Raw genomic sequence first — 26,247 nt, 5'->3', positions numbered from 1 at the left:
TTGTTTCGATTAAACAATTAAATACAATACAAATACAAGTGTTATCGCTATATATCATAATTCAGATAGCGATCCGCTATCTGTATTATGTTATTTCGTCGTTTGGAAACATGTTTTCTGCATCGCGTCGTCTGTTGCAGGGCAGGTTGTCAGGTTGTCAGGATGTAAACAAACGATGACGTAGGCCGGTACAATTTTCGCCCCCGGTACAATTTTAACGTGACACCGCCACAGCGGCGCCCAATCAGCGAACAGAGGGCGTGTCTGAGAACAATGACGATAAAGTCGTGCGCCAGTTTGAGTTGTTGTTGTAGGTCGGTAGTCAGAAGGCAATGGAGAACGATGTGAGCGAAGCTATTCAGTCTGTTGTGGCAACGCTGCCGAATATTGAGAAGTTAAAGCCGGAGCAAGAACAAGCTTTGTTGAGTTTTGTTGGTGGCCATGATGTGGTGGGGCTTCTCCCCACGGGGTTCAGGAAAAGTTTGATTTTCCAGCTGGCTCCGTTATTGGTGAAGGAGTTGGGTAAGGCGAATGCTGGCGATGCTAAGCCGATAGTTATTGTAGTCTCCCCTCTCGTTGCACTAATGGAGGACCAAGTGAAGGAGGCAGAACAGTTGGGAGTTCGTGCTGGGCAGCTCGGCGTGCATGATGACCGTGACATTTTGGATGGAAGCTTGAGTCTGGTGTTCGGCAGCCCCGAGTCCTGGCTGCTGAACAACAAATGGCGACGAATGCTAGCCTCAACCATATACCAGGACAACCTCATTGGTATCGTCGTAGATGAGGTCCACGTTACGTACAAATGGTAAGTAAGCACTAAATATGGTTAAACAACATAAATAGGGCTGTGTTGCATACTTCAATGCTTAGGTTAAACAACGTGAGTAGTTCTGTTCTTCCATACTCGATAGCTTAGGCTAATGTCTCCATTTTGTTTCATTCAGGGGCGAGGCTTCCAAAGGCGAGTCGGCATTCCGAGAGAGTTTTGCCAAGCTCGGAGAGCTAAGATCTATAGCCAAGGAGGGTGAGTTGAATGCACTGCCCTTTGTTGCTCCTACCTTACATGTTGTGAAATATCTCATTTGAATGCTATAGTATCGTCAATATTCTGTGTATGGATAATATCTGTTGCAAGGATTAGTTACTGTAATGAAACAGAATTGTGTGATTAAGTGCATTCATGTTCATAGTGCTGTTCATTAAGTCCTCCCTGCAATAGTATATTTGTTGCGTGTGGCCATAACTCATTCAATCACTGTGCTGTGCCTAAACCCCCATGTCTTTGCTTTCCCATCAGGCTGACACACCTGCAGCAAATTTGAGATCCCCACGCCCAATTACCAGCCTGCTGCATAAAGCCAGCAAGTCAGTTGCTTGAGGAGAACAGACCCGGCGACACCTTTGTCCCACAGTGCGAGTTGTTAAATAGCCTTTTCTTTCTGTAATCTTTGATCTAGGCCTGGGGATGGCCGGCGGTCCTACTTTTCCGTTTAGTTCTTAGTTTATGATTTGGTTTGGTCAGGCAGGGAGGGGGGCCAGCCTCGACGTCCCTATAGGGGGTGGCCTGGTCCCCCCTCCATTTTGCTGAGTTTGTCCGGCATCCCCAGGTCCCTTTTGGTTTGCAGTCTTCTTTATTTGGTAAAGTATTCATACTGCATTTCAGCTATGGTTTCATTTGGTTAATAAAACCCGTTAAAACATCTTATTTCATGGTGTCCTTCCTTTATGTTGGGGTCTCCAATTCGAGCCACTGGGTATCTTATTCAGTTATGTGGAGGCCGTAACAATATTAAACAAACACTTGACAACTTGTTGGGTATGTTATAAAATGGGGCATGTGTTTATCTTGTCATATTTCTACTCTCCCAGGTACACCTGTTTTGGCACTGACTGCCTCCGCTGACATCAAGTCAAGAAGCAGTCATCAGACTACTCCATATGGACAATGCTGTTCAAATCATCGCTAGTCCCAACAAGACAAACATCCGTCTTGGCTTGTGCAAGGTGCCCACTCATCACATGAACTGCCTAGACTGGATAGTGCAACATGCCAAAGACGAGGGCTCAGCAATGCTACCGATATTAATTTACTGCCAAAGCCTTAAATCAGTGGGGAGAGAGAGACATGCCTGGGTGGGCTGTGATCCGGACTGTAGAAGTGAGAACCTACTGATTGGCATGTTCCACAGCAAAACCCTCCCCCAAAACAAGCAGAGAGTGTTGGCTTCTCTGAGGGGGGAAGGGAATTGCCGGATAGTTGTTTCAACAACAGCTTTGGGGATGAGGTTGCATTTTGCTAATGTTTCACACGTGGTAATGTACGGGGCTCCAGGTGACCTAGAGGCCATTTTACAACAGGCGGGCAGGGCTGGAAGGCATGGTCAGCCATCACATGCCATCCTCTACAACACCGGGCAGTACTTCAAAGTGGATGAAGAGGTAAAGAAACTGCTTGCTGTTGGAAAAACCACATGTTTCAGGAAATCTCTCCATGCACATTTTGAAGCAGAACCCAGCCATGTAGAGTCAGGCCATCTCTGTTGTACATACTGTCAGACTGTTTGCGCTTGTTAATATGGCACATGTACAGAACCCATGCCCAATTATGAACAGATTGAAGCTGAACCAACTCATCAGAGATCTAGGCATGTGGATGCAAATGACAAGTCTTTAATTGCAGATTTGCTGAATGACTACAGAGATAGTTTGATCAATTCATCCAATCCACTGTACACCTCACATGCAGCCTGCAGTGGATTCAGTCAGCAACTGGTGGATGCAGTATTGACCCACTGTCAATACATATTTGACCTGGCATACATTAGTGCTAACCTTCCTGTGTTTAGATTGGACCATGCAAAGGAGATTTTAATTATCATCAGTGATGTTTTTGGGGATATTGATGGGGATCTGCAATATGATTCAGAGAGGTATTTAACTGACCCAGATCTCTATTTCAGTAACTACTTCGACAATGTTGATGATGATGTTGAAGATACACTCACAAGCCGTGTCTGTAGCTCTGAGTCTGAACAGTGAATTCTGTGATGCTTGTGATGTACAGAACACTTCAAACCCCTTTGTGTACTTGTGCAGGAACATGATTGGTGTCAGTTGTATATTGTTTTGTATGTGTTTGGTTGTTATTTGTGTAATTCTACAAAACTAAATAAAAGTGTACAAAACACATACTTGTAAGACCCTAATTAAGTTATAAAAGAAACGAGACGTACTATGAAAAAGTGTTTTTTTTTACTAATTCAACCAAAAAGTACTTGCATAACAATATGAACTATTTACACATTCATACAAATAGGCCTTCTATAAAAGCTTCAAATGAAATAGTCTGGCAGGACAAGGCTAGGACCATTACAGACCAGGTAGGTAATTGATTAAAGAACAACAGTCCTCCAGTCTTTCAGCCTGCAACGCATCCATCGCCACACGTCATTATAGTTTAGCTTGGACAGAATGTTTGTGTTAAATTTAGGGAATGCAGAGAAGTGTCTTCCCGGTTGCTGGTTGAAAAGTGTTCCTTAATACCTGAAGCACCATTAAAATGTTGTTTTTTAGATCTGCTGCATGGTGGATGCCACTGGGCCGGGATAGCTGCAGCTCTCCGTCTGTTGTATCCATCAGGGTTTTTAATAAACCAACAGACCTGCTGACCCTGTCAGCTGTTTTCTCTGCCAGGTTGGTGCCTTTATTCCTCAAAAAAGATTTCAGGAAGTTGTTGAGGTGCTCGAGGTGCAGATCAAGAGGAACATTTTTCCCTTTCCCGCCGCTACTATTCCAGAATCGGTTCCAGGTTACATCATGTTTAACCCTAAGGGGACATTGTTGCATTGATTTGTACAGTCAAGAGGAAAGTGCTGTAGGCATAATTAGCGTGCCCGTAAGCCTTGTAAATCAGTAGTGCCACCTTGTACAGCCTTATCAAGCGCTCCCCATCTCCCTCTTTCACTGCATCCAACATATCGAATAGCAGAAATCCAAAGCTAAGCCTGGCCTCAGTATGCTGTTTTTTGTGGTCAATCAGACCAGAGGAAGCCGGCTCAACAACTGGCATAGATGCCACCACTAAACTGTGGACTTTCTCTTCGTGGGTCTCTCTGGCTTTTCGATAAATGAAAACTTTCTTGCAACCTGGCTCACGACAAGGGAGCTTCTCCTTCTCAGTGCGTTGGGCTGTTGCCGCTTCAGTAACGCCAGCTGTCAGTTCAGCAATGTCTGTAGACATTAAAAACTTGTCAACGACCTCTGCCACAGAGTCATGGAGCCAGGTCCTCTTCTGTTCTGCAGAGCCTTGCTGGATGTGGTCTGGTACTAAGCCGTCTGGAGTAGCTGTGAGAAAACAAAAAATAAATATATATATAAAAATTGTATTCATACATTGTACCTTATGCCAAGAAAAGGTAATGTTTGATTCCTTGATTTTAATCCTTTCAACACAATGTAGCAGATACAGACCTGTGACATCATCCAAATGAAAATGTTCCATTGCTGCCGCAAGGAAAAGTGCTGTCGTGTCAATCTGCACAAACTGTTTGTAAGCGTTGTACGCAGCATGTGGGCCTTTCTTCGCATTGCTGCACCTGTAAATCACATAGCAGTTATTTAAATGGCTGCATAAAACATCTGCTTGTGAAATTATATTCATAGTTCATAAATTCATGATGGTGTGTGTTTGTTAGTAGTACCAATCAGTGTTGGGCAAGTTACTTCAAAAGAGTAATGCATTATTTATTACTTGTTACTGTAATTTCAAAGTAATTAGTTACATTGCAATATTACTGTCTTTGAATTGTACGGCATTACACTACTTTTACCAAAATAACAGGAAATATAGATTTGTTGTTCTCAATAGATCTTCCTGTGTTCAATGCAGCTCATTGCACAGCAGGAGGTGATGTGGTATGGCATAATGACTGAGCTAGGCTTAAGGCTAACAAAAGTACAATATAATGGTCGCAGTTATGGCTCATGGTACAATACATTTCATAATAGAAATACTGTAACTTTAGGTATTCATATTGAAATCAATAGAGCTAGAGCCTACTAGGGAAGATGGAAAAAAAAAAACACATTGAGCCCCCTTTTCTACTACAACCAGGTTGTAGTCTTTACGCTCTGTTCTAGCCCTACTGTTGATATGGAGAACCAAGCTAAAAGACTACAACCAGCCTCCCTGGACTCTGCTGCTGCCGTGATCTTCTCCTCTAGCAGTAAGAGGAAGTAAAACATTTGTGCAGATTTTTTTCTCCTCTGTGAATCTCGCAGTGTTGGCGAATTTGTATAAAAACACGCAAGTAAATTTCGGGTTTAAAACGTATTTCTGGGTTAGTCGGGTTAGGGTTAGCCAAGTAAAATATTACCTTTTTTTGTTGGGAGTAACGCGTTACTTTTGTAACGCGTTACTCCCAACACTGGTACCAATGACCCACTTTTCCCTTAAATCCCCAATGGAAAGCAGCCGAATTCATGGTGGCTGTGCTTTCTTGGTAACATGCACACAGTTCATAAGTCCACGCCAACTTCATGGTTGGCGAAGATACTCTTTAGGGGAAGAAATGTAGAGAGAAAAGAATTATACAATAAGATACATACACAGTAATGAATGTCAATCTGACATTAATCTGAAAACACATGGTTTCTGATGTTTAGTGATTGATTACCTCAAGAGATTCATGTTGGCGTGGAGTGTGCCATGGTCTTTGGCAGATTCTTCACTAAAGAAGATCTGATGATATATCTGTAATGCATATCAAAAACATCATGTTTGAACCACTTAGAAAACATCATTACTTCTCTATGCCTTGGAAGGCAGTGTATTGTAATCATAAAAAAATCAACATTATGTGCTTTTTGTAAATATAAATTGTGTATCAGGGTGCATGTAGTTAATGATTACAATACCGACCTCAAAGAGTTTTCGAATTGCGTGCCAGTCTTCATATTTGACACAGAGGCCTTCCAGGCGGTCCTCCTCCGTCTCCCCATCAGCAAACGCCAACTGGATATTCCGGGAATTGGCCTCTGTCAGTCTGTCACCCCCGATCAAAATCTTTTCAAGCCCATCAGGACATCTTGGCACATACTGTACCTAGAGAGGACTTACAGTTAGAATATCAATTTAAACACAATCGGTCCATTTCTCTTACATGGGTTTAGACTATTCTCAGACTTGATTTCCCCTAGCGCTTTCAGCCAATGGTCTAATTCATGAATGGGAAACTGTCCCAGGGTACACAAAGTAATGATTGATCTTGCATGATATTTACTCCTTTTGAAGGTGCTGGAGCACATCCACCAGGTCGGCAGTTTGTGTTTCGTCCTTGAATAGAAGTCCAAGTGGATACTACAAAAGTGTAATATTACAATTATGTGTCAGTGTGTGAAACACTTAAAGCATGAATAAGTGCATTACATCTGCAACTTGCACTGTGAATTTACAAATGTATTTGTTTCATTTGATATTTAAAAGGACATGAAACTTTTGGATGGCTGGGCCATTTCTTCAGAGAACTGGTGGGGGATATGTTGAACAACCACACTGGAGAGGGTCTTGAATGATTCCAAATAAGCTGTCAGGATTCGGCTCCCCAAAACAACGAATTCCCGACGCATACTGGCTTGTGTGTCTGGTCCAGGAAGTGAATTCCCGAGATCATAGTCAATCAAAGAATTTGTCGGTTTCAACTTGTCAAGGTGTAGTGAGTTGATTCTGTTGATGACACACATGTGGTGGATCCAGTGAATTGACTTGTTGGTCTGGCTGGTGGACTGATGATGCGTCTGAACGTAAAAGTCCAGGTTGTCGAATATGATGGAATATGTTTGAGGTGCAGGTGAGGTTGGAAGTGCTGAGGCAGACAATGGAGCAACACCCAAATCGGCCATGTCCAAGTCTGACAATGTACTGAATGTAAAGTCATCAGCGGCGTCCACCTCCTTGCTTGGTTGAACAGTGGTCTCTGTGGTAGTGAAGAAATAAATACAATTTATTTATTTCCAGCCCAGGGCACACATGCCCGGGCTGGCCTGGCGCCCAGAGGGCCCCCACTCTCCACGGCCTCCAGTACAAGACCGAGGCACAGACACCTCCCCAGGTAGGCCTCATAAGCCTGCTGTCTATTAAAGGTCACTGAGGGTCACACAGACACACACAGAGCACCAAACACTGCCCTGTGTATTGTATTAAGTCACTGACAGGCCCAGAGGCACAGACACCTCCCAGGTAGGCCTCATAAGCCTGCTCTCTGTTAAAGATCACTGAGGGTCCCACAGACATACACAGAGCTCCCAGCACTGCCCTGTGTATTGTATTAAGTCACAGCAAGGCCCAATGGCTCACACTCGTCCCCCTTTAGGCCCCAGAAGCCTGCCTGCTATTGGAGGTCACTGAGGGTCCCACAGACATACACAGAGCTCCCAGCACTGCCCTGTGTATTGTATTAAGTCACAGCAAGCCCCAATGGCTCACACTTCTCTCCCTTTAGGCCCCAAAAGCCTGCCTGCTATTAAAGGTCACTGAGGGTCCCACAGACACACACAGAGCTCCCAGCACTGCCCAGCACTAACACTAACCCTAACCCTAGCCCACAGACACACACAGAGCTCCCAGCACTGCCCAGCACTAACCCTCACCCTAACCCTAACCCACAGACACACACACAGAGCTCCCAGCACTGCCCAGCACTAACCCTCACCCTAACCCTAACCCCCAGCACTGCCCTAACCCCCAGCACTGCCCACACCTGAGCTTCATGAGGCTGACTTTCACAGGTAGCAATTGCTTACGGCCATACCACCCTGAACACGCCCGATCTCGTCAGATCTCGGAAGCTAAGCAGGGTCGGGCCTGGTTAGTACTTGAATGGGAGACCTCCTCAGAAGCCCAGGTTGCTCTAAGTAGTGGCGGGTGTCACCAAAAGAAAAAAAAAAGCACGCCCAATCTTGTCCGATCTCGGAAGCTAAGCAGTGTCGGGCCTGGTTAGTACTTGGATGTGAGACCGCCTGGGAATATCAGGTGCTGCAAGCATTTTGGCTCTGCCTCCTAGTGGGCCCCTGCTGCCCGCAGCACTCAGCACAATTCAGCCTGTTCAAGTGCAGGCTGCAGTGGTGCTCTCCATGGTCCTGAAGTCACACAGACACCGGTGACTCCCACAGTCTGCCTTATATATATATATATTCACCTGTCATCGAATGACTAAATGTTAACTTGGTGTATTATTGCCGTGCCATGTAAACCGAAGTCCGGAGGTTGTAGCTTGATAGCATTATCAATCGCTAGCATGCTCGCTAATAATAGTTAACTGGTAAGTCCTAATGTAATATATTATCCGTTCAGATACCATCATATGAGTCTGTGTGGCATGCTAGCAAGCTTCGCAATCAAAACGTATTTTATTTATCTGTGTATATAAAAGTATTACTGGCGTTTTTAATAGCTGAATAGTCAGGGGCACAGGAGAGACGTTCCCTCCAGGGCCGATGTTCTCTCGGGGTAACACCCTTAACTTTGACAGGCAGTGGGTCTGCTTATAGGTCGGAATGAATCGGACACGATTATTGACGGGCTGGGTACTTTATTCGTAGTTCCAGTGACTTAACAGTACACACAACCGGACTCGTTCGTTCACTAAACTGACATGCGCAATCGCTCGCTCTCCTTGCTTGTCCGCTCACTTGCTGAAGTCAACACACGCTGCCATTCTCACGCACACACATACGAGAGCGTAGTGTGTACTGAATGCATCGTGATGATGACACACTTCTTATATTGACACGACACCGGCTTCCTCTATCTTCTTCGCCACCTTTTTTTAATAAATCGCCGTTTCTCGTTTTCCGACGGCGACAACCATAGATATATATATTAACTAGATGCCTAATACTGTGGCGTCTAGAACGTTACCATAGCCGGTCATCTTACCACAGTCAGCTGCTCACTCATAGCATTGTGTTGGTAGTGGTACATTTACTTTTTAAATAACAATAACTTGCTAAATTTTCAACTGATTTACAAACGGTTTGGTTTATTACAAACGTTATTAACGTGGTTATGATATTGTACATATTTTAGAACATTATTCTGTTTTTCATGATTCTATCAAAAGTATGCAGAGTCATAACTACATCTCTGTTTATAATGAACCAAACCGGTTGAAAATCGGTGGAAAATTGAGCAAGTTGTGGTTATTTAAAAAGTACATGTAGGCCTACCACTACCAACACAATGTTATGGGTGAGCAGCTTACGCTGGGAAGATGGCCGCCAGTGGTGACGTTCAACTCCATTGGCCAGCAGCGTGGACGAGGCATCTATTTAATATTTATATATATGGCGACAACATCATGACTATCTCCTTATGCTTCCGGCTCTCAGATATTTTGAAATATTTTTTAATAGCCTGAATAACACAATTATTTGTCTTATATATATTTGTATTGTTAGTTTATGCATTGTTATTTATTTTTCTTTGTTTCCATCTTTTTCTGGGTTGCAGTAACTTACAAGAGGTCCCCACTTGGACTTGGAGGATTCACTGCAAGCAATATACAAGTAATTTAATATAGCACCACCACCTCTCTCTCTAGCTAAGATGGCTTCTTATTGGGCCAAAAGACGTAGGGTCATCAGAACTGTAAGGGACATAGAGAAAGATATCCTTAAGGAATACGAGGAAACTCTGCATAATGAAAGTGCACCCTGTGTGAATAGGGAACCACCCTTCACAATCTCTCAAGTTTGCCAACTCGATACAACACTAGCTTCCCATGTACCTATGGAAAATGAGCATATAGATGGTAGTGTAGATGGCAATGATGAAGTTGAATCAGATTATGTACAAATGGAAAATGATCATACAGATGGTAGTGTAGCTGGAAGTGATGGAGATGAATCTGATTCTCACTCTGACAGTGATGAGCATCAACCTAGTCAGGATCTGCTTATAAGGAGCCTGAGATATTGGGCAACATCCTACTCCATCAGTCTGGTTGCATTGTCTGCTCTGCTGTCCATCTTAAAGCTATTTCACCCCAGGCTTCCTAAAAATGGAAGAACTCTGCTTGGAACACAATCTCATTTTTTTACCAGTTTACCAGTGAACCTCACAACTCTTACTTTACAGTTCAACATAGATGGTCTCCCCCTCTTTAAGAGTTCAAGTCTTCAATTCTGGCCTATACTTGCAATCCTGAAATGTGATTACACTAAGTCCCCATTTATTGTCGGCATATTTTGTGGTTTAAGCAAGCCAAAGTGTGTTGTTGAGTATCTGAAGCAATTTGTTAGGGACCTTAAAAATGTACTGGCTAATGGCATTATTCATAAGGGTAAGCTATTGAATGTAGAGGTTTCCTCATTTGTGTGTGATGCTCCCGCCAGAGCCTATGTTAAGAATGTTAAGTCACATAATAGGTATTCAGGATGCGACAAGTGTGATCAAGAGGGTGTGTGGAAGAACAAAATGACGTATCCTGAAACAGATGTCAGGCTGAGGACTGACTCGAGTTATTATGATATGATTGATGAGGAACATCACTTGAAACAGACACTCAGTCCTTTAACAGGGATTGTAAAGATGGTTTCTTCATTCCCAATAGATTATATGCATCTCTGTTGTCTTGGGTTGATGAGAAAACTGTTGAATATGTGGTCAAAGGGCAAGCTAGCCACTAGGCTTTCTTCACAAACTGTTAACAGTATATCAAGCAAACTGCTGGTGTTACATTCCCACACCCCTGTTGAATTCAATCGTAAGCCAAGAGGTTTGAATGAGCTTGATCGTTGGAAAGCTACTGAGCTCCGATCCTTTATGTTATACTGGGGTCCTGTAGTTCTGAAGGGTTGCCTTCCCAGTGAGTTTTATGACAATTTTATGTTATTTTCTGTGGCCATGTATTTGCATTTGTCACCGGGACTTTCTGACCAAATGGTTGAATTTGCACATAGATTGATGATTTCCTTTGTGAAACACTTTGGACAGCTGTATGGTAGGGATGAGATTGTGTTCACTGTTCATCAGCTTATACATTTAGTTGATGAATACAAACAATTTGGACCTTTAGATAATGTTTCGGGATTCCCTTTTGAGAATTATCTAGGCCAAATTAAGCATCTTTTACGCAAGCCACACAAACCTCTACAGCAGGTTGTCAAAAGGTTGTCAGAAATGCCACATGTTGAGCGTCCATTAGCAACAGATGAACCAGTCTTACAGAACATCCATACTGATGGACCACTTCCTCGACATTTCAATGTTGCTCTACAGTACAGAAAGGTCTCCAGTAGTCGCTTTACCTTGTCTACAAAGCAGGGGGATAATTGTATTGAGGTGGGAGATACAATTGCAGTAGTGCAGAATATAGTCCAAGAAGAAGATGAGGTCTATGTGATATACAGAAAGTTCAGACACCAAGAATCATATTACACTTATCCCTGTGAGTCCTCATGCATAGGTACATATAAGGTTAGAGAGTTGTGTGATGATTTCGGCGTTGGTAAACTTGGCTGTATTAAACGTAAATGTGTTCTGTATCCAGAGTCAGAGGGAAATAGCCTCATAGCTATTCCAATAGCTCATATGCAGTAGCATAGCAAGTTTATGACTTCTTACGATTCATGAGTATTTTTTTTTTTAATCATTTATATTCTAATTGAATTTATTGTACACAGAATGGAAAGAGAGGTGGTGCTTTGGGCCGTTGTTCTATTTCCAAATGGCGGCACTGCAACAGTTCTTTCCAGCTGGTTCAATGCAAAGGAAGGTACATTGTCCTGGCCCCCAAAAAACATAAATTATTCAAAGGCCCTAAAAGAAAACATGATGCCCCGTAAAGGATGGACCGCGTATGAGAATGTTCGGCTCTTAAATACTTGTGGTAAGTAGTCACTACATCACTATTGTCTGATGTGAATTATTCCATATCTAAGCCTGTCAATCCCATTTGTGACAGAATGAATGGCATTACTTTTATATCGGTCACAAATGGGACTAGTCAATCAGGTTAATTGAAGTGGCCACCTTGATGTTATTTTGTTCTCCTTTCTGGTATCTAAGGAGAACCATTACTCGTGGGTGTTTGGGTATAGTATAACATATATTGGTAGTTAGTTACCTCATTTGGCAGATGGAAACTAAACAGATATGTATTTGAATTAAAATCGAATTGCCATTTGCAAAACCCTGTTTATATTACGTTGTTTATCATACTTCTTAAAAATGGGACTGTATTTTCTGCCTGTTCTTTTACAGCCTCGTTTGAAAAGGCCAAGCAACATGAAGAAAGGTATGTCACTACTGGATGTCCGACCACAGATTTGGAATCAGAGGTGGAAGCAGATGTACGTCGGAAAAGAAGAACAAGGTACAGTTGAATTCCTCAACCAAATGTGCTGGGTAAATTAGCCTACACCTAGACGCCGCTGCCTTGTGGTGAGTGTCAACCCAGAGATTATAAGGTCAGGGTTCGATCTCCGGACGAGTCATAACAAAGACTTGAAACTGCTTGGCACTCAGCTTTGAGTGTTGGATTGGATATCTGTCCTGTGTTATGTCTATGTGTACTTGTATGTCAATCCGCCTAATTTCACAGAAACGGGCGATGGGCTCCTGACCCGAGAACAGTCTTTCTCAAGGCTTGCTCATTTAATGTAATTATATTTAAAATTCTTTCAATTGCTGGGTATGTTTGATTTATATTTTTCAAGAACAAATACTGTGTATGCGGAGTCAGATGAGGAGCCAGAAACCAGCAGTGTTAAGAGAAAATTTGCCAAGCCACCTGCTATTCACTTTCCAGGTACAGTGGTGACACTGTCAGTTATGATACTACAACTACTTTTGCCATGTATAATTCAACTTATTTGTTAATACAGTGCTGCCAGTATCCAACCAGTACCCCTCTCTACCAACCCCAGATGCAAGCAGTGGTATGTCATTGCTTATTACAATGGCATATGAGCTTTAATTTAGTTCCTCTGGCAATACATGCAAACATATCAGTCATGTGATATGTGTTGAAAAGTTACAGCTCTATTCCTTTCTTGTGTTCCCTTCTTTTAGCCTCTGGAGGAAACTATTCTGAGGATGTTCAGTCATTTGACCAGCCTAATAATGGTAAGTGAACCACTTCACATAACTAAAAAACGATCAGGTCGGACAGATTTTAAATGTGCTTTGTCTGAGTTATAGCAATCATAGTTTATGTTTTGTGTTCTCTCATTTTAGACTTTTGTGGAAACTTCTTGGCAGAGCTAGAGTCAACAGATCTCTGTAATGATGGTAAGTAGACAAATAGGCTCCATGGCTATGTGATGCCCTCAGTCACTCTTATTGTGTCTAGAGTCTGTTTATTCAGTGTCTCCCTATCTTGCAAGGATATAATTTGATTGTCCTCTTTTAGACTTTCCTGGCAATCACCATCAACACCCCCAGGGCTATACAGGTGAGTTAACTAACATTTTTTTTAAATATATATTTTTTAACACCAGACATGCCAACCAATCTCAAATGCTGCCATTCAATGGCCAATCAATCGGCATCCTTAGTTGCTATATGGTGCTCATTCATAACAACTTTGATAGTACTTATTTACCTTATTTTCTTATTGCTGTCTGTATGTGAATGCAAATGTATAACTCAAGCCCCTACCACACTGTGCCATCAGAGCAAGCAAGGAATTAATGGTTACTATCAGTTAGGGGTGCAAACATCAGTGAGTTGCTGAGTGTCATTCTAAACAATTGAAAATGGTCAATCTATCCTTGAAATGTAATGTAAAACCAATTGCTTTTCTTCTAAGACATTGCTGCCAACCAAAACACCAAGATGCTAACGGAGCTACTCATGGAGGTGAAGCAAATGTCACGGGACATTCAGTTCATAAAGACTGAAATTGCCAAATCCTCCATGAGTATTCCTGGAGCGGGATCACAGAGAGAGGAGCCCTTCCCCATTGTTCTGCCACTCGCCAATGAGGAGCAGTTTGATGAGGCTGAAGCTGCACTGAAGGAGGAATTAGTCCTTCGAAATATGGTGAACCATTTTTTCAAGTATTTTCTTACATTTTGTCAGGAATTGTAGGTTTGGAGGCATTAAAGGGATAGTTTGGATTTTTGGACAAGAGGTCGTATTACATCCTCATCAGCTGTGTCGGGCATCAGCAGTGCCTTTTCCCCCACTGCGTCCCGTGAGCGGAGTTCTGGCCCGGTTTTTGCGCTGCAGAAAGTAGTTTTGCTTCAAAAAATAATATGCATTCAAAAGAGTAATACATTTGCATCACGAATTGTTGGCCGTGAAAAAGTCTGACCTCATCCGGCACTATTTTCCCTCCCTTCATATTACTGGGCGTACCTTTTCATCAGCTGAAGGAGGCAAAAGGAGACTGCTACGACGCTTCTCTCGCTGTCCATTTGACATGGCACATTGTACACTTTAGCAAACTAACCATTTTCTCTCTAATCTGTTAAGATTACCCGCTTGGCATTAGTCGGAGGGACCAATGCCGAAAATATGATCCGGCGAATGCTATCCGCTACCATGGCAAACCGTGTAGCATGCATCTTCAACTGGGCGGGAAAGGGACCGAAGAGGGCCTTCAAGGACACGTTAATGCAGGACTGCATGTTTGGTGAGTCTGCAAATCAAAATACTACGGATTTTGGCATTTTTGATGATGGATGTTAAATTTATTTAATATTTAATATTTATTTAATTCATAAGTATTTTAAACTTCTTCTGAAGTCAATAAGAATGGATGCATTTTCCTCACCATGGAGGGAGCCTGATAAATATGGAGGGCCAATTCTGCCATAATTAAAAATAAATAAATCACTCAATACCTAAATATACCACTTCTGTCTACTCGCTCTGCGTTTCCGGCCTACCAGTGACATAATTTCAAGCATTTCAGTGCCCTTCTCTGAGACACAGAGTAGACATAAACTGTGCCATTGTTTTACTATATGAATATTCTTTTTTTCTTTTTGTTTCAATTTGACCGCAAGTTGACAGAATTGCAGTACAGGGGTGCCCTGCAGAAGTGGCTGCGTTACGCACCGGAGAGGAGTGGCGGGGTACCAAGAAAAGGCAAAGATTAAGGACTATTAAGGACAAATGTTACTGTAATGTTCTAATTACAGGGTTAATTATAGGGTTAATGTTCATAATTCCTTAAGATGTTTGTTTATAATTGCTTTTGAATATTTATTAAATAACTTTTTGAATAATGGTCTGTTTTGTTGTTGTAGTTTTTTTGTTCATAGAGCATTCAATAAAGCAGCTGTTCTAAACCTTGGTTTCTTAAAAAGAATGGAAATAGCCAATCTAATGAGGTTTATAATGAGGCATATTGTAAACATACAAAGCAAGGTTGAAAAGTGTTGAAATGGCCCTTTAATAATAACATTGTTTCAATGTATAATGCAATGCATATATATAGTTGAATCAATGTTGTTCAATTCTACATTGTTTCAATGTTGATCATATCATAATTGAATCAAGGTTGATTCATTGTCAGAATTGATTGGAAATTCAACGTTATTTCAATGTTGATCATAGCGAGCACTTTCAATGTATATTTCAATGTCTGACATCAATATTGATCACAACCTTCAGCCTGACCATATCTCAACGTTGATTCAATCAAGTTTTGCTATCTGTGCAGGGACAGATATTTACCATAAGCATTACAATTGTACACCTACAAAGTCAACTATATTCCTGAAGACCCTCTTTTCAAACCTTCTGCTCTATTTACATTATTTCAAATTGCTCAAGCTCATGTAAGTTCGCTTTTTTCTCCACTTCATATTTTTAGACACTGCTGCTGTCACTACCATAACATGTCAACACTGTCACTTTTGTATACAAATATTAGAATATTAGATTATACCATAAATGTTTGCTTTCTAATTAGAGGTCTGAAGTAGCTAGCAACGAAGTGGAAAGAAGTTAGCTAATTTGAACAACTCATGCAGATCATGTTGGTAGTTTTTTGTCACCACCGCCAGGTTTTCTGACATACTCATAGACATACACATTTAACATATAGAAAAAGATAAAGTAGACATTAATAATAATAATATAATACACAGAAGTGATAGCAGCATATCAGTGATAGCAGCGAAGTGATAGCACTTTACCAAAGCAGCGCTTTGCAGGGTCTCCACGGTGCCCAAAAGTGATTTTAATACCTCCAGAGGGTGTGTGAGGAGCCTCGGGGTAATCCGGGAAAAGGGCATCAAAATCGGACTGACCGGAGCTCTCCAGGGTGTGTGTGTGTGTGGCCTTTTCCTTTTTATTAACTCGGCCATTCATGACTAATTATACAAAACTTAACCACTATTTTTTTCAGATGGCCGAAACAAGTGGCTACACGACGGGGGGGGGGGGGGGGATGTCGGAGGACTCCAACATCATCCTGTCCAGAACTGTAAGTTACACCCTATTGCCACATTTTATGTTACAAGTCTCAATGTAAACTTATTTCTAAATACATTATATACATATGTACAATACAATGCATACAATGTTTTTTTTAAAGGAGGAGGATTTATTTTCTTTATCTGGGGAGGAGGAGGCCCCCCCTCCCCAGCTGGCTCCCCAGCTGCGTCCCCAGCTGGCTCCCCAGCTGGGGACGCAGCCTGCTCCCCCTCAACTACCCCCGGCTGAGGAGAGGGACGAGGAGGGATATTTGGGAGATGATGAGGGGGATGATTGAATTTTTTTTTTATGTTTGTTTTTGTATATAGTTGTGTGGTTTCGTTTAAATAATAAAAAACACATTTATCACAATTGTACAACTTAAAACCATGTAAATCACCACAGAACCTCAATTTAAGTTACACAAGCTAGAAAAAGTTGCAAAACAGCTACACAACAAAAACAAAAATCAGCACTAAAAAACACATGAAACATTTCCCCAAAATGGGTCATTTCACGCTTTTGGAGTCCTCATCCCTATACTTTAAAGAGCCATCAGCACAAACAAAGACACAGATGAAACATTTCACCAAACAGGGACATGTCATATGTGTCTCTGAAGGCAGATGCCCTGTAAGCTTTAGGAGTCCTTCAAAGAGTTAATTTGACACTAAGAGGGAGCAACACCTCTTCCTCTGGAGATATAGTCCTGGTTGCAAGAAAAAGAGTCACATGCCTATTTCTCCATTCAATACCAAACTGCAATGTTTGGGCTTTACGTTTGAGTTATTTTTGGAGTACTTGATCAACTTGCCCGGCGGCTGTTTGGTGTGGCAATCACATCTGCTGTCCTCACAGTCATGTCTGCACCACGCTCGGCCTTTGAACGTGTCCTAGAATCACAATAGCTTCAAGGTAGTACAACACAAGAATTTTATCTGCAGAATACAATTAGTCAGCATCATATTCAGACAGTTTATCCATACATGCCAAGAATTGATCCTTGGCCTGGACCAGTATATATTCTAGCACTGATAATTAAAAGTTAAACTGTGTTCTCCAGTCAGAGAGGATGTGTTTTGCTGTTTGTGGAGACCAATGTATATGATCATTCACGCTAGTTTTAAACATTTCCTCAGGTATGTTAGAAAGATGTGGATACTGCTCAATCCATGAGTTAATACAAGAGAGCACTCGTTTCTTATGGCTGGGAAGATGTTTTGAGAAAGAGATCAACGGCATAACTACGACAGCCTTTGGAAATCTTTCTTGTGCAACTTTAAAAATGTTTTCCAAATCTTTCTTTACCTGCTCTAATTTGTAGCCGTCTGCATGATTAATTCCAAATGAAAGAATTACTTTCAGGCCAGTATCTGTTTTCTGTTTCTTCAACATGTGCAAGGCATGGCTAAATTTGGCACCTGGATAAGAATCTATCTGTACTCTCTCATCATTACATTTTGGTAGCTTTGACATATTTGAATCTCCAATGATCAATACTGGTCTCTGGATGCTTAGCTTCCAATTTCCAAATTTGTCATTGAAATGCTCATGTCTTGTAAACAAGGCTTTATCTCTATACAATTTCTCAAATTTCTCCTGAATCATCACTTTAGCTCTGTCTGCCGCATCAATGCAGTTCAACCAACTCTTGACTCACCCACTTCACTGCCATAGTCCAAGCCTCCTCCCAGTTTTTGGTATCGCCACTGAATTTGAAATCTGCCAATACAACTTCAAAATGTCTAGCAATAACTTCAATGGTATCCTCAGTCCATTCACTACATGCTGCATTGAAGAAGGGCAGGGCTGGTTTCACTCGAAGAAATTATGCAAAACTGCATTGCAGTCCTACAGTTGCTCTGTGTGTGAATGAAATGCATCCATTTATGTACAGACACAATTATTATCTTTTCCAGACCTTGGGGAATGTGTGATTGAAATGATGAATCAAAATGTGAAGTGCAAATGTTAATAAAATATCTTGAAAGTGTATCTCTGTCTTTGGAAAAAAGGCAATCTTGGAGAAAGTCTGCAAGTGTGTTGAAGTTTACCAAAATGAGAGAAACCTCAGCAGTCCTCTAGAATTAATAAGATTTTTAATTGATATATCTCTAAAGATACGAAACAGGATATCACCACAGAACCTCAATTTAAGTTACACAAGCTAGAACAAGTTGCAAAACAGCTACACAACAAAAACAAAAATCAGCACTAAAAAACACATATGAAACATTTCACCAAAATGGGTCATTTCCCGCTTTTGGAGTCCTCATCCCTATCCTTTAAAGAGCCATCAGCACAAACAAACACACAGATGAAACATTTCACCAAACAGGGACATGTCATATGTGTCTCTGAAGGCAGATGCCCTGTAAGCTTTAGGAGTCACCCGCCGCCCCACCACCCCCCAAAGGTCAAAGGCCACGCATCATAATCAGAAAGTTTATCCATACATGCCAAGAATTGATCCACTAAAAAACATATGAAACATCTCACCAAACGGGTCATGGTACGATTTTGGAGTCCTCATCCATATCCTTTAAAGAGCCATCAGCACAAACAAACACACAGATGAAACATTTCACCAACCAGGGACATGTCATATGTGTCTCTGAAGGCTGATGCCCTGCTAGAGCCAGTCAAGGTCCGACCCCTCATTGTTAAAAGATTTTTTGTTGACTCAATAGTCAAACAGAACTTCCTCACCCACTGGCAAGTCCTTGGTTGCAATGAAAAGGATCACATCCTTCATTTCTCCATGCTTGTCCACCACACAGTGCAGGGGCTTGATGTTCGAGTTCTTTTTGGAATGATTCACCAGCCTGCCAAATGTTCTCTTGTCAGGGTGGCAATGACACCTGTCTGAGTGGGCATCAATGCACATTGGCTGTCCTTTACTGTTCCGGAAAAAGAAGATATATCCAGTCTCCTTTCCAGTTGTGTTTTTGTGTACGTTCTCGCCCTCCTTTCCACTAACAACAGGCCCATGATAATCACATACAACCTGGCCTTTCTTAAAAGTGCGGGTTGTAATGATCCCATCGCCCTTCTCTTCAAACTGTGTGATGTGTAGTCCTTTCCAGTCTTGTGTTTTCACCAATGTCTGGATCCGTTTGTTGTCCATGATGCGGTCCTCAGATCCAGATGGTGCCCAGTTCTCCACAACCTCAGTGCTGATGTTGGCAGCCTTGCACTTCCATCCCTGCTTTTTGACCCATGTGTCGACACGCTCTTTCGTTGGCCTCCTCCGATTGAATTGTTCTGTCAAAATAAGTAACAAAAGTGTTGTTAGCTATGAACACAATAATTTAAAATGTCATTTCATGCAATCAGTTTTTCTTGAAAGTAATGTTAAATATGTGAAGTCAAATACTTACCACGGGTGTGTTTTACACGCATTTCTAATTGCTTTTGCGCCCAGTGTGTGTAAAGCTTCCGCTGATTGGCCTCCGAGGTGTCCCTGCGGATTCTCACTTTTGGGATTTGACCACTCAGTGTCACAGGGTGGTTTTCCAAGAGGGACTTGAATGCCTCGTGGAATTTGACTTTGTCATTTCCCTCAGGAATCCTCTCTAAATCGATCACTAGCTGTCTCAAAGAAGGCTGAGGGAGAGCACAATGGTCACCATGGCTGGAAGACTCCACTGACTGAGGGCTGGTCCCTTCTCCAAGAGCCTCTTGACGGGTCCCTTCTCCGGAAGGCCCAGCACTACATAAAAATAAAACACAATGAGATTATAAGAAAACCATGTGTGTGTCTACATATAGAATGTGGTGTGCTTGACTATGTTGGCATTATGTTGACAAATATGAAATGCTTACCTTGACTTCTTCTGCTTCTGTAATTTCTTCAGCAGACCAGCAGCTATCACAATGGATTCAAGAGATTTCATCCTGTAATGTCTGTCAGCTGTTGTGCCAGAATGGCCCAGGTAGTCAGAAACTGCTTTCTTCTGAGGGTCATCGAGGCGGTTAGCTGCTGTCTCAAATACCCTCCGTACAACCTGGCTGCTCACCTGGGGGACGTTGCACTTTTGCTGGAGCTTTATCAGATCACCAGCTGCATTGTTAATTGGCTTACCGCGCGAGGACACAAAGAAAAAATCATCTCCATCCTTTTCATCCTGCTCATCTCGCTTACGCTTCCTTTCGCCAGCAAGGAGCTGTGGCCGCACTTTGTTGTAATATTTTTCAAACCACGCCTCCTCCTTCTTGGACAGGACAATTGAGACCACAAAATGTGCAGCCGTCTTGTGGTCCTTTACAAAAACGATTGAATCATCATCTGCGTGTTTCCGTTCAAGCCATTCCTTGACCTGTAACAAAAAGAGGATATACCATTGATTAGGAAATGTAAGGCTAAAATGTCAGGGTAAATGTATCAATAGAGCACAATAGAGCAGTAACACTCACCTTCATGCTCTGCACCACACATGGCTGTTGGCAGTGTCTTAGTATGACAATTGCCTCAAGATAGTATAGCACAAATATGCACTCAGTCCTACTCAGGGAGGAAGAAGAACTGTCATCAAGTTGATTCATGATTTTCACTAAGTCACCTTCACCTTTATCAAGAACAGCCAAGCATTCACGAGGTGTGGGTTGACTTTTGTCAAACGACAAGGCATGACTCTTTTGCACAATTTCTTTGCTCGCTTGCTTAGAGAGGACACTCTGTGAAGAAGTTAAAAAACTCAAATATAATGTGCACTGCTTGTAGAGCTCCCCGTCATCCTGTCTCAAGTCGGTCCTTGTCAAGTGGAACTCCAAGAACCTTTTCAAGCACTTGATGTAATTTCCTGATGTTTGTGCCTTATACCCTGCCTTAGCCTGTTGACCCAGGAAGTCTCTGAGCTTCTCTCTGTCATTGACAAACTTCAAAGATGGTTCCGTAGGATCAGCAAAATACAGGTACCGGGAAACAGTGTCAACCTCCTGTTGGTACTTTGCATTTTCGTAATCATTCTTTAGGTAGTCGGCAAAGCGCTTGAGCAATGGATGATCTGCTGAATGCTTTTTCAAAATGCCTAAATCCTTCGCTTTCACCATTTTGTCTTTGGTATACGTTTTCTCTTGTCTACATTGAAAAAGCTCATTGCTGCCGCAAGATTCCACATCAGATGGCTCTGTTTCTCCGGGTGCCTCCCCAGGGCATTCAGAAAGGGTATCGGTGACCAACCTTGGATTACCAATGGGCAGAGGAGGAGGGACTCCCGTCACAAACAAGTGATGGTATTTCAGCTCCTCAATCAATCCTTCGAATGGATTTGGTGATGAGACGATTTGCTTCAGGACTGCATAACTAAAAGCCCGTCCATTCTTCAGGAGGTCACACACATCTTTCTTGGCCTTTTCAACCACCTCTAGGATCTGTGGTGGTGTCTTATCCTTCATGCAGACTCTGCGCAGGTGACAGGATAGAGACTCTTGGGTCCTCAAACAAACTGGACAGAGTAGATAGTGTCTATGTGCAGCTGCAGATTTCCTGGTGATTTTTCCAGAGTGATTCATCATGTGTCTATTCAGGGTGCCTTTCAGACTGAACCGCTTCGTGCATTGGTCACACTTGTAGGGCTTCTCCCCAGAGTGAGTCCTCATGTGGACAATCATATTGGCATTGTTGGGAACAACCTTTCCACACAAGACACCGGGCCGGCCCTTGCGGCCGCCCTGATGCCCAGTCAGCTCCTCAAGGCGGACGAGCCGTACGCTGCAGTTCAGGCTCTTGGCCACGCTGTGGTCAGCAGACAGCGAGCTCAAGGCCTCCAGTTCTGATGCGGCAAAGAGGGTGTCATGGCCGTCCACCGCCAGAGGGCCCTCCCCTTGTCCGTAGACGCTCAGGATGCGCAGCTCCCCGCTGTGACCCGACATGTGGGAGGAGCCAGGGGCGTCCACACGCAGACTCTCCGAGGTGGCGCCGCGCTGCGTGCTGCAGTCTCTGATGTCATTGTCTTCTTCAGAGAGGTAAACAGAGAAAGAGAGAAAGTGATGCTTTTAATTAATCATTTTCACAAAAGGTATACAGTATGTACTTTGTACACACTTGTGTATTGGAAGAATTATATTTGGACATTCTTTCTAACTTCTATTTGTCGATTATGCATTTTTCATGTCGCCCTTTGGATGGTCAAGGGTTAAAGGCTCCTAATGAGAAGGCAGATTTGAGTACATTCTCAGTTGATCAAGGTTGTTTTCTTGCATAGATGCAATGTGTGTACTAACCTACGGCGGGCATGCCTCCACCAATATCCTCTTCAACCTTGATTGAAATGGTGTCTGGGGTCTGCTGCTTTCCACATAAAGAAGGAAACAAACACAAGACATATTCTTTCATTTTCACAGAATAGTTGTCAATCCCCACTACTGACAGATTAGGCGTTTTTACACTGCCAAGCTGGTTCGTTCGCGGCTTGGCACGCCCTACAATTTCAATGTCTTGCCTGCGTATTTATTTTTTTGGATTCAAGACCCTCGCATGCAAGAATGAGTTCACATCTGAATGTAGGCTAAAACGCGATTAACTATTTAAGTGCAAAAATGCCAACATATTCTTATGTGTGCCTACAAGTATGCGTTTCCAGGTGTTCTGTCTGGCAGGCAACATCCCTTGAGAGAAGCTGCTGAATGGAAGCACTTGATGAGCTGGGCTGCGTAGAGACAACAAAGTAAAATAGGTACTCAATTTGTAACATTGTATATAGTCCATGTGCAAGTTGCAAAAAGATATAAGATAAACATGTTTAGTGAATTACATTAGCCTAATACTTAAAATTAGTTCTATGAAATGATATTACATCCTTGATTTGTTTACATATTTTATAGTTCATCTCATCAACTCAATACCATGACCTCAAGCTCTTCAGAAATCTGCCTTTGATTTGAATCCGGTGTTAAGAAGGGGAAACCATGCCTATAATAGTGCGTTTCAGGTACACTTTTAGCCCGTAAACAACCAGTTATAACTGGGAGTACAAGAGGGTAGAAGGGGGCGAAAACAAGGGTTGCCCCGAACGCACCATATGTATTTAGGATGAGTTTAACAGGTCAATCTCCTCATCAGTAAAACGCTAGAACTACTGCGGTCCAGTGGCCGGTAAAATACAGTTGTATTCGTTTGTTGTATGGTGAGCAGACATTGCATTCCCTTGGTATCCAAGCAGTAGAGATCATTGCCTGTAGCCCCTTTGTTGAATGGTGCCCATTCTCGTGTGATACCCCTTGCTTGCTGAGATGCACACTCGACTTACAGTGCGTGTATTAATAGGAATGAATGGGCGACATGTTAGTCCACAGTGCTTTCTTTAATAGGTCCATGGTATTTACACACATAACTGATGCTATCTACCTTAACATTAGCGACAATAACTTGGCTGTTAGCTGTAGCGCTAATGCTAAAGCAACATTATAATGCTAACAAGGTAACCATATACAGTAAAGCAACACAATGATATGGCGTTAGTTAACTTACTTTTTCGAGGTTTGTAGCTGAGCCGAGGAGAGTTGGTACTGATCCAGACTTGATTTTCAGACGTTGAGCAAGTCCAGCTCTGTATTGGCCCAAGTTGAGGAAGCAGTCGTCAGTGAAATGTTTGGCGCTGCCGTGTTCTAGCAACGGGACGGCCATATGTTGCTGACCTCATCTGACCCCCGCGCTGGGTTTGTATCCAGTGGGCGTGGCATATGAAGTAATGGTTCCGGCTTCCTCATCCGTCTAAAGATGCTGCCAGAGCATGGACATAATAAAGGATGGACCACGGACTGGCCGCCCATTCATTCCTAAAAAAACTGCTCAGTGGCGCAGGGTAGCATACAGGAGCGATTTGCTTCCGCGTTATGGGGCCAAGACACGTGGCCTAGTCCGTGACGTACCGGATGCAGAAATATAGAACGCATGCGTGCCCACTCCCCCACTCCGGTCCAACAACAATATAAAATGATACCGTAATGCACCTGTTCTTTGTCTTTGGATCTTTTGAATAAATGGATCAATACATGATGAATCACAATGATCGCAAGCAGAGGACCGTGAGAGTTATTGAGCAGCAGATGAACCAGTCCAAAAATCGGACACGTTAACGGAGCACTGAACTAGGCCCTCTCGGATGCCATTTGTTTCACTACGACTCCTTTCAGCTGCACACCCCTCTTCCCCAGCGAGATAACGGCTAATAAAACGCTTGAGGTGGCGTTTTGAAAAGAAAAAACTTAATTTTTTTTAGGACATGGCATGAAGGTAATTATGAGCCTTTGATTGATATCCAGACATTTTTTGCGGAGACACATTCCTGTTCCCCACTTGTATTGGAGTGAACGGAGATATCTACTTCTGGGTCTCATGATTTGAGGGACCCCTCCACAGCCAGCTTAAACAGCTGCAATACCAGGCTTGGCCGCTGAGCACTGGTGGATTGCGGAAGTATGCAGTGTTCCTGGGTTGCGACCAGGTTGCGACACTCTCTGATCTCGCCGGCAGGGTGGTCACGTTGTTCATGTAAGCCTGTATAGTTCAAAAACAGGCCGCGCTGCCGTGTTCTTCAATGGGACTGCCAGCAGCGATTGCAATATTGAATGGTAAATATAAATTAAAAACGCAAGTACTTATCTGACCATTGTTGCATATTTGTAAACGTCAGTTTTACATTTGGAGTGGTAGGGTGACAACTGCAAGCTACTTAGATACGTTTTTAAGTTTGAGGTAAAGCTTCACGTTCGTGTAAGCATGGGTAGCACTAGGCTACTGACTTTAGTGGCATAACCTTACTACATCTGTTCTGAAATCAAAGTCGATTCAAGATGTTCATTTTAGCGCAACTGGACTATTAAATATAAATATTTTTAAATATTTATTTATGTTTATTTTTATTTATTTTTTCCCACAATGTCTTGTTTTTTAAACGATTTATGATGACTATATGCTCTGTAAGGTGACCTTGGGTGTCTTGAAAATGCGCCCCTTAATTAAATGTATTATTATTAAATGTTCTTGATTTTGCTTGTAATTCCGATTCACGTACCCGTGGTCAGAGAGTGTAGTTGCAATTTTTGTTAACGACTTATCTAATTTACTTCAACTAGCTATGAGCAATAGAAATCGGGGAGTCCGGAAAAAGTAATGACAAAGACTTTATTGTTACCCACAAAATAGGTACAACAGAGCCGAGCATGTGATTTTGCAAAAGACACACTGACTGGGGCTCCGATCCCAGTCCCTCTTATCCACCTCAACCGAGCTGTCATGCATGTTATACGACCGTCCTGGTATATGTTCAAAATGGCCTTACACGGTATGGAAAGTTAGCCTTACATTCCCTTACGTATGTGCTCATCTCCTGTAGTTAATGTAAATAATGGGAGGATGTCCGTAGCCTGGGCCCCAAAGTCTTTGGCGCCTTATTAGGCCATTGCTCTGGGTCCAGAGGTGGTTTCTCTACTTTTCCACTATTAATGTTTATGCCTTGGTATATAGGCCTGATAATACTCATAGTTAATACAAAAGTAATGGTTCATTTCTACCACAAGAGCGATTGAGAAAGCAGAGTAGCAACAGTCCATTTAGCATTTAGTTTCCAGGCAACTTATTCTGATGAGTCAGGAGCTGACCACACAACCATGCTACTTTAAGACTAAGCAGAACACAAAGTATCATATATTAAAGAACAAATGAAAGTATTTTTTTATTAAACATTGGGTCAGACAACAAGAATATGTGTGTGTGTCCAACTTGAAAAACAACAAAGTGAAGGAACAGGGATGAATATTGTATATATAAGTGTTGACAAGAGAGGAATACGGTGAGGAAAGGAGACAATTAA

The 26,247-nt window shown here is 42.4% G+C and overlaps 2 protein-coding genes, 1 long non-coding RNA gene and 1 other non-coding gene across 5 annotated transcripts; 2 read left to right on the top strand and 2 right to left on the bottom strand.

The window, feature by feature from the left end:
• The first annotated feature begins 313 nt into the window (after positions 1-313).
• LOC115529077 (putative ATP-dependent DNA helicase Q1) lies at positions 314-3,215 on the top strand. Of its 2 annotated transcripts, none has more exons than XM_030337543.1 (3): positions 314-805; positions 945-1,024; positions 1,870-3,215. In XM_030337543.1, exons 1-3 carry the CDS (start codon positions 333-335, stop codon positions 1,965-1,967), a joined length of 651 nt encoding a protein of 216 aa, XP_030193403.1. In that variant the 5' UTR covers positions 314-332; the 3' UTR covers positions 1,968-3,215. The 2 variants fall into 2 exon arrangements, with proteins under 2 accessions (XP_030193403.1, XP_030193404.1); XM_030337544.1 differs by lacking the exon at positions 1,870-3,215 and adding an exon at positions 1,298-1,700.
• A 4,579-nt stretch (positions 3,216-7,794) lies between these two features.
• On the top strand, positions 7,795-7,914 carry LOC115530045 (5S ribosomal RNA). The gene has a single exon (XR_003973687.1). It is a non-coding gene; the product is annotated as a 5S ribosomal RNA (ribosomal RNA).
• A 10,600-nt stretch (positions 7,915-18,514) lies between these two features.
• Positions 18,515-20,400, bottom strand: LOC115529646 (N-lysine methyltransferase KMT5A-A-like). Its single transcript, XM_030338515.1, has 3 exons — positions 20,258-20,400; positions 19,813-20,144; positions 18,515-19,696 (listed from the first exon to the last, which is right to left on the bottom strand). The coding sequence occupies exons 1-3, from the start codon at positions 20,326-20,328 to the stop codon at positions 19,116-19,118; spliced, it is 984 nt and encodes a 327-aa protein (XP_030194375.1). The 5' UTR covers positions 20,329-20,400; the 3' UTR covers positions 18,515-19,115.
• Positions 20,401-22,684: 2,284 nt separating this feature from the next.
• LOC115529856 (uncharacterized) lies at positions 22,685-24,074 on the bottom strand. Its single transcript, XR_003973661.1, has 3 exons — positions 23,904-24,074; positions 23,001-23,082; positions 22,685-22,721 (listed from the first exon to the last, which is right to left on the bottom strand). It is a non-coding gene; the product is annotated as an uncharacterized LOC115529856 (long non-coding RNA).
• Between the last annotated feature and the right edge of the window lie 2,173 nt (positions 24,075-26,247).

Source organism: Gadus morhua, chromosome 17, assembly GCF_902167405.1.
Source record: "Gadus morhua chromosome 17, gadMor3.0, whole genome shotgun sequence".
In the NCBI taxonomy this organism is placed as follows: domain Eukaryota; kingdom Metazoa; phylum Chordata; class Actinopteri; order Gadiformes; family Gadidae; genus Gadus; species Gadus morhua.
The sequence above is the reverse complement of the archived record's forward strand: the minus strand, read 5'-3'. Positions and strand labels throughout refer to the sequence as shown.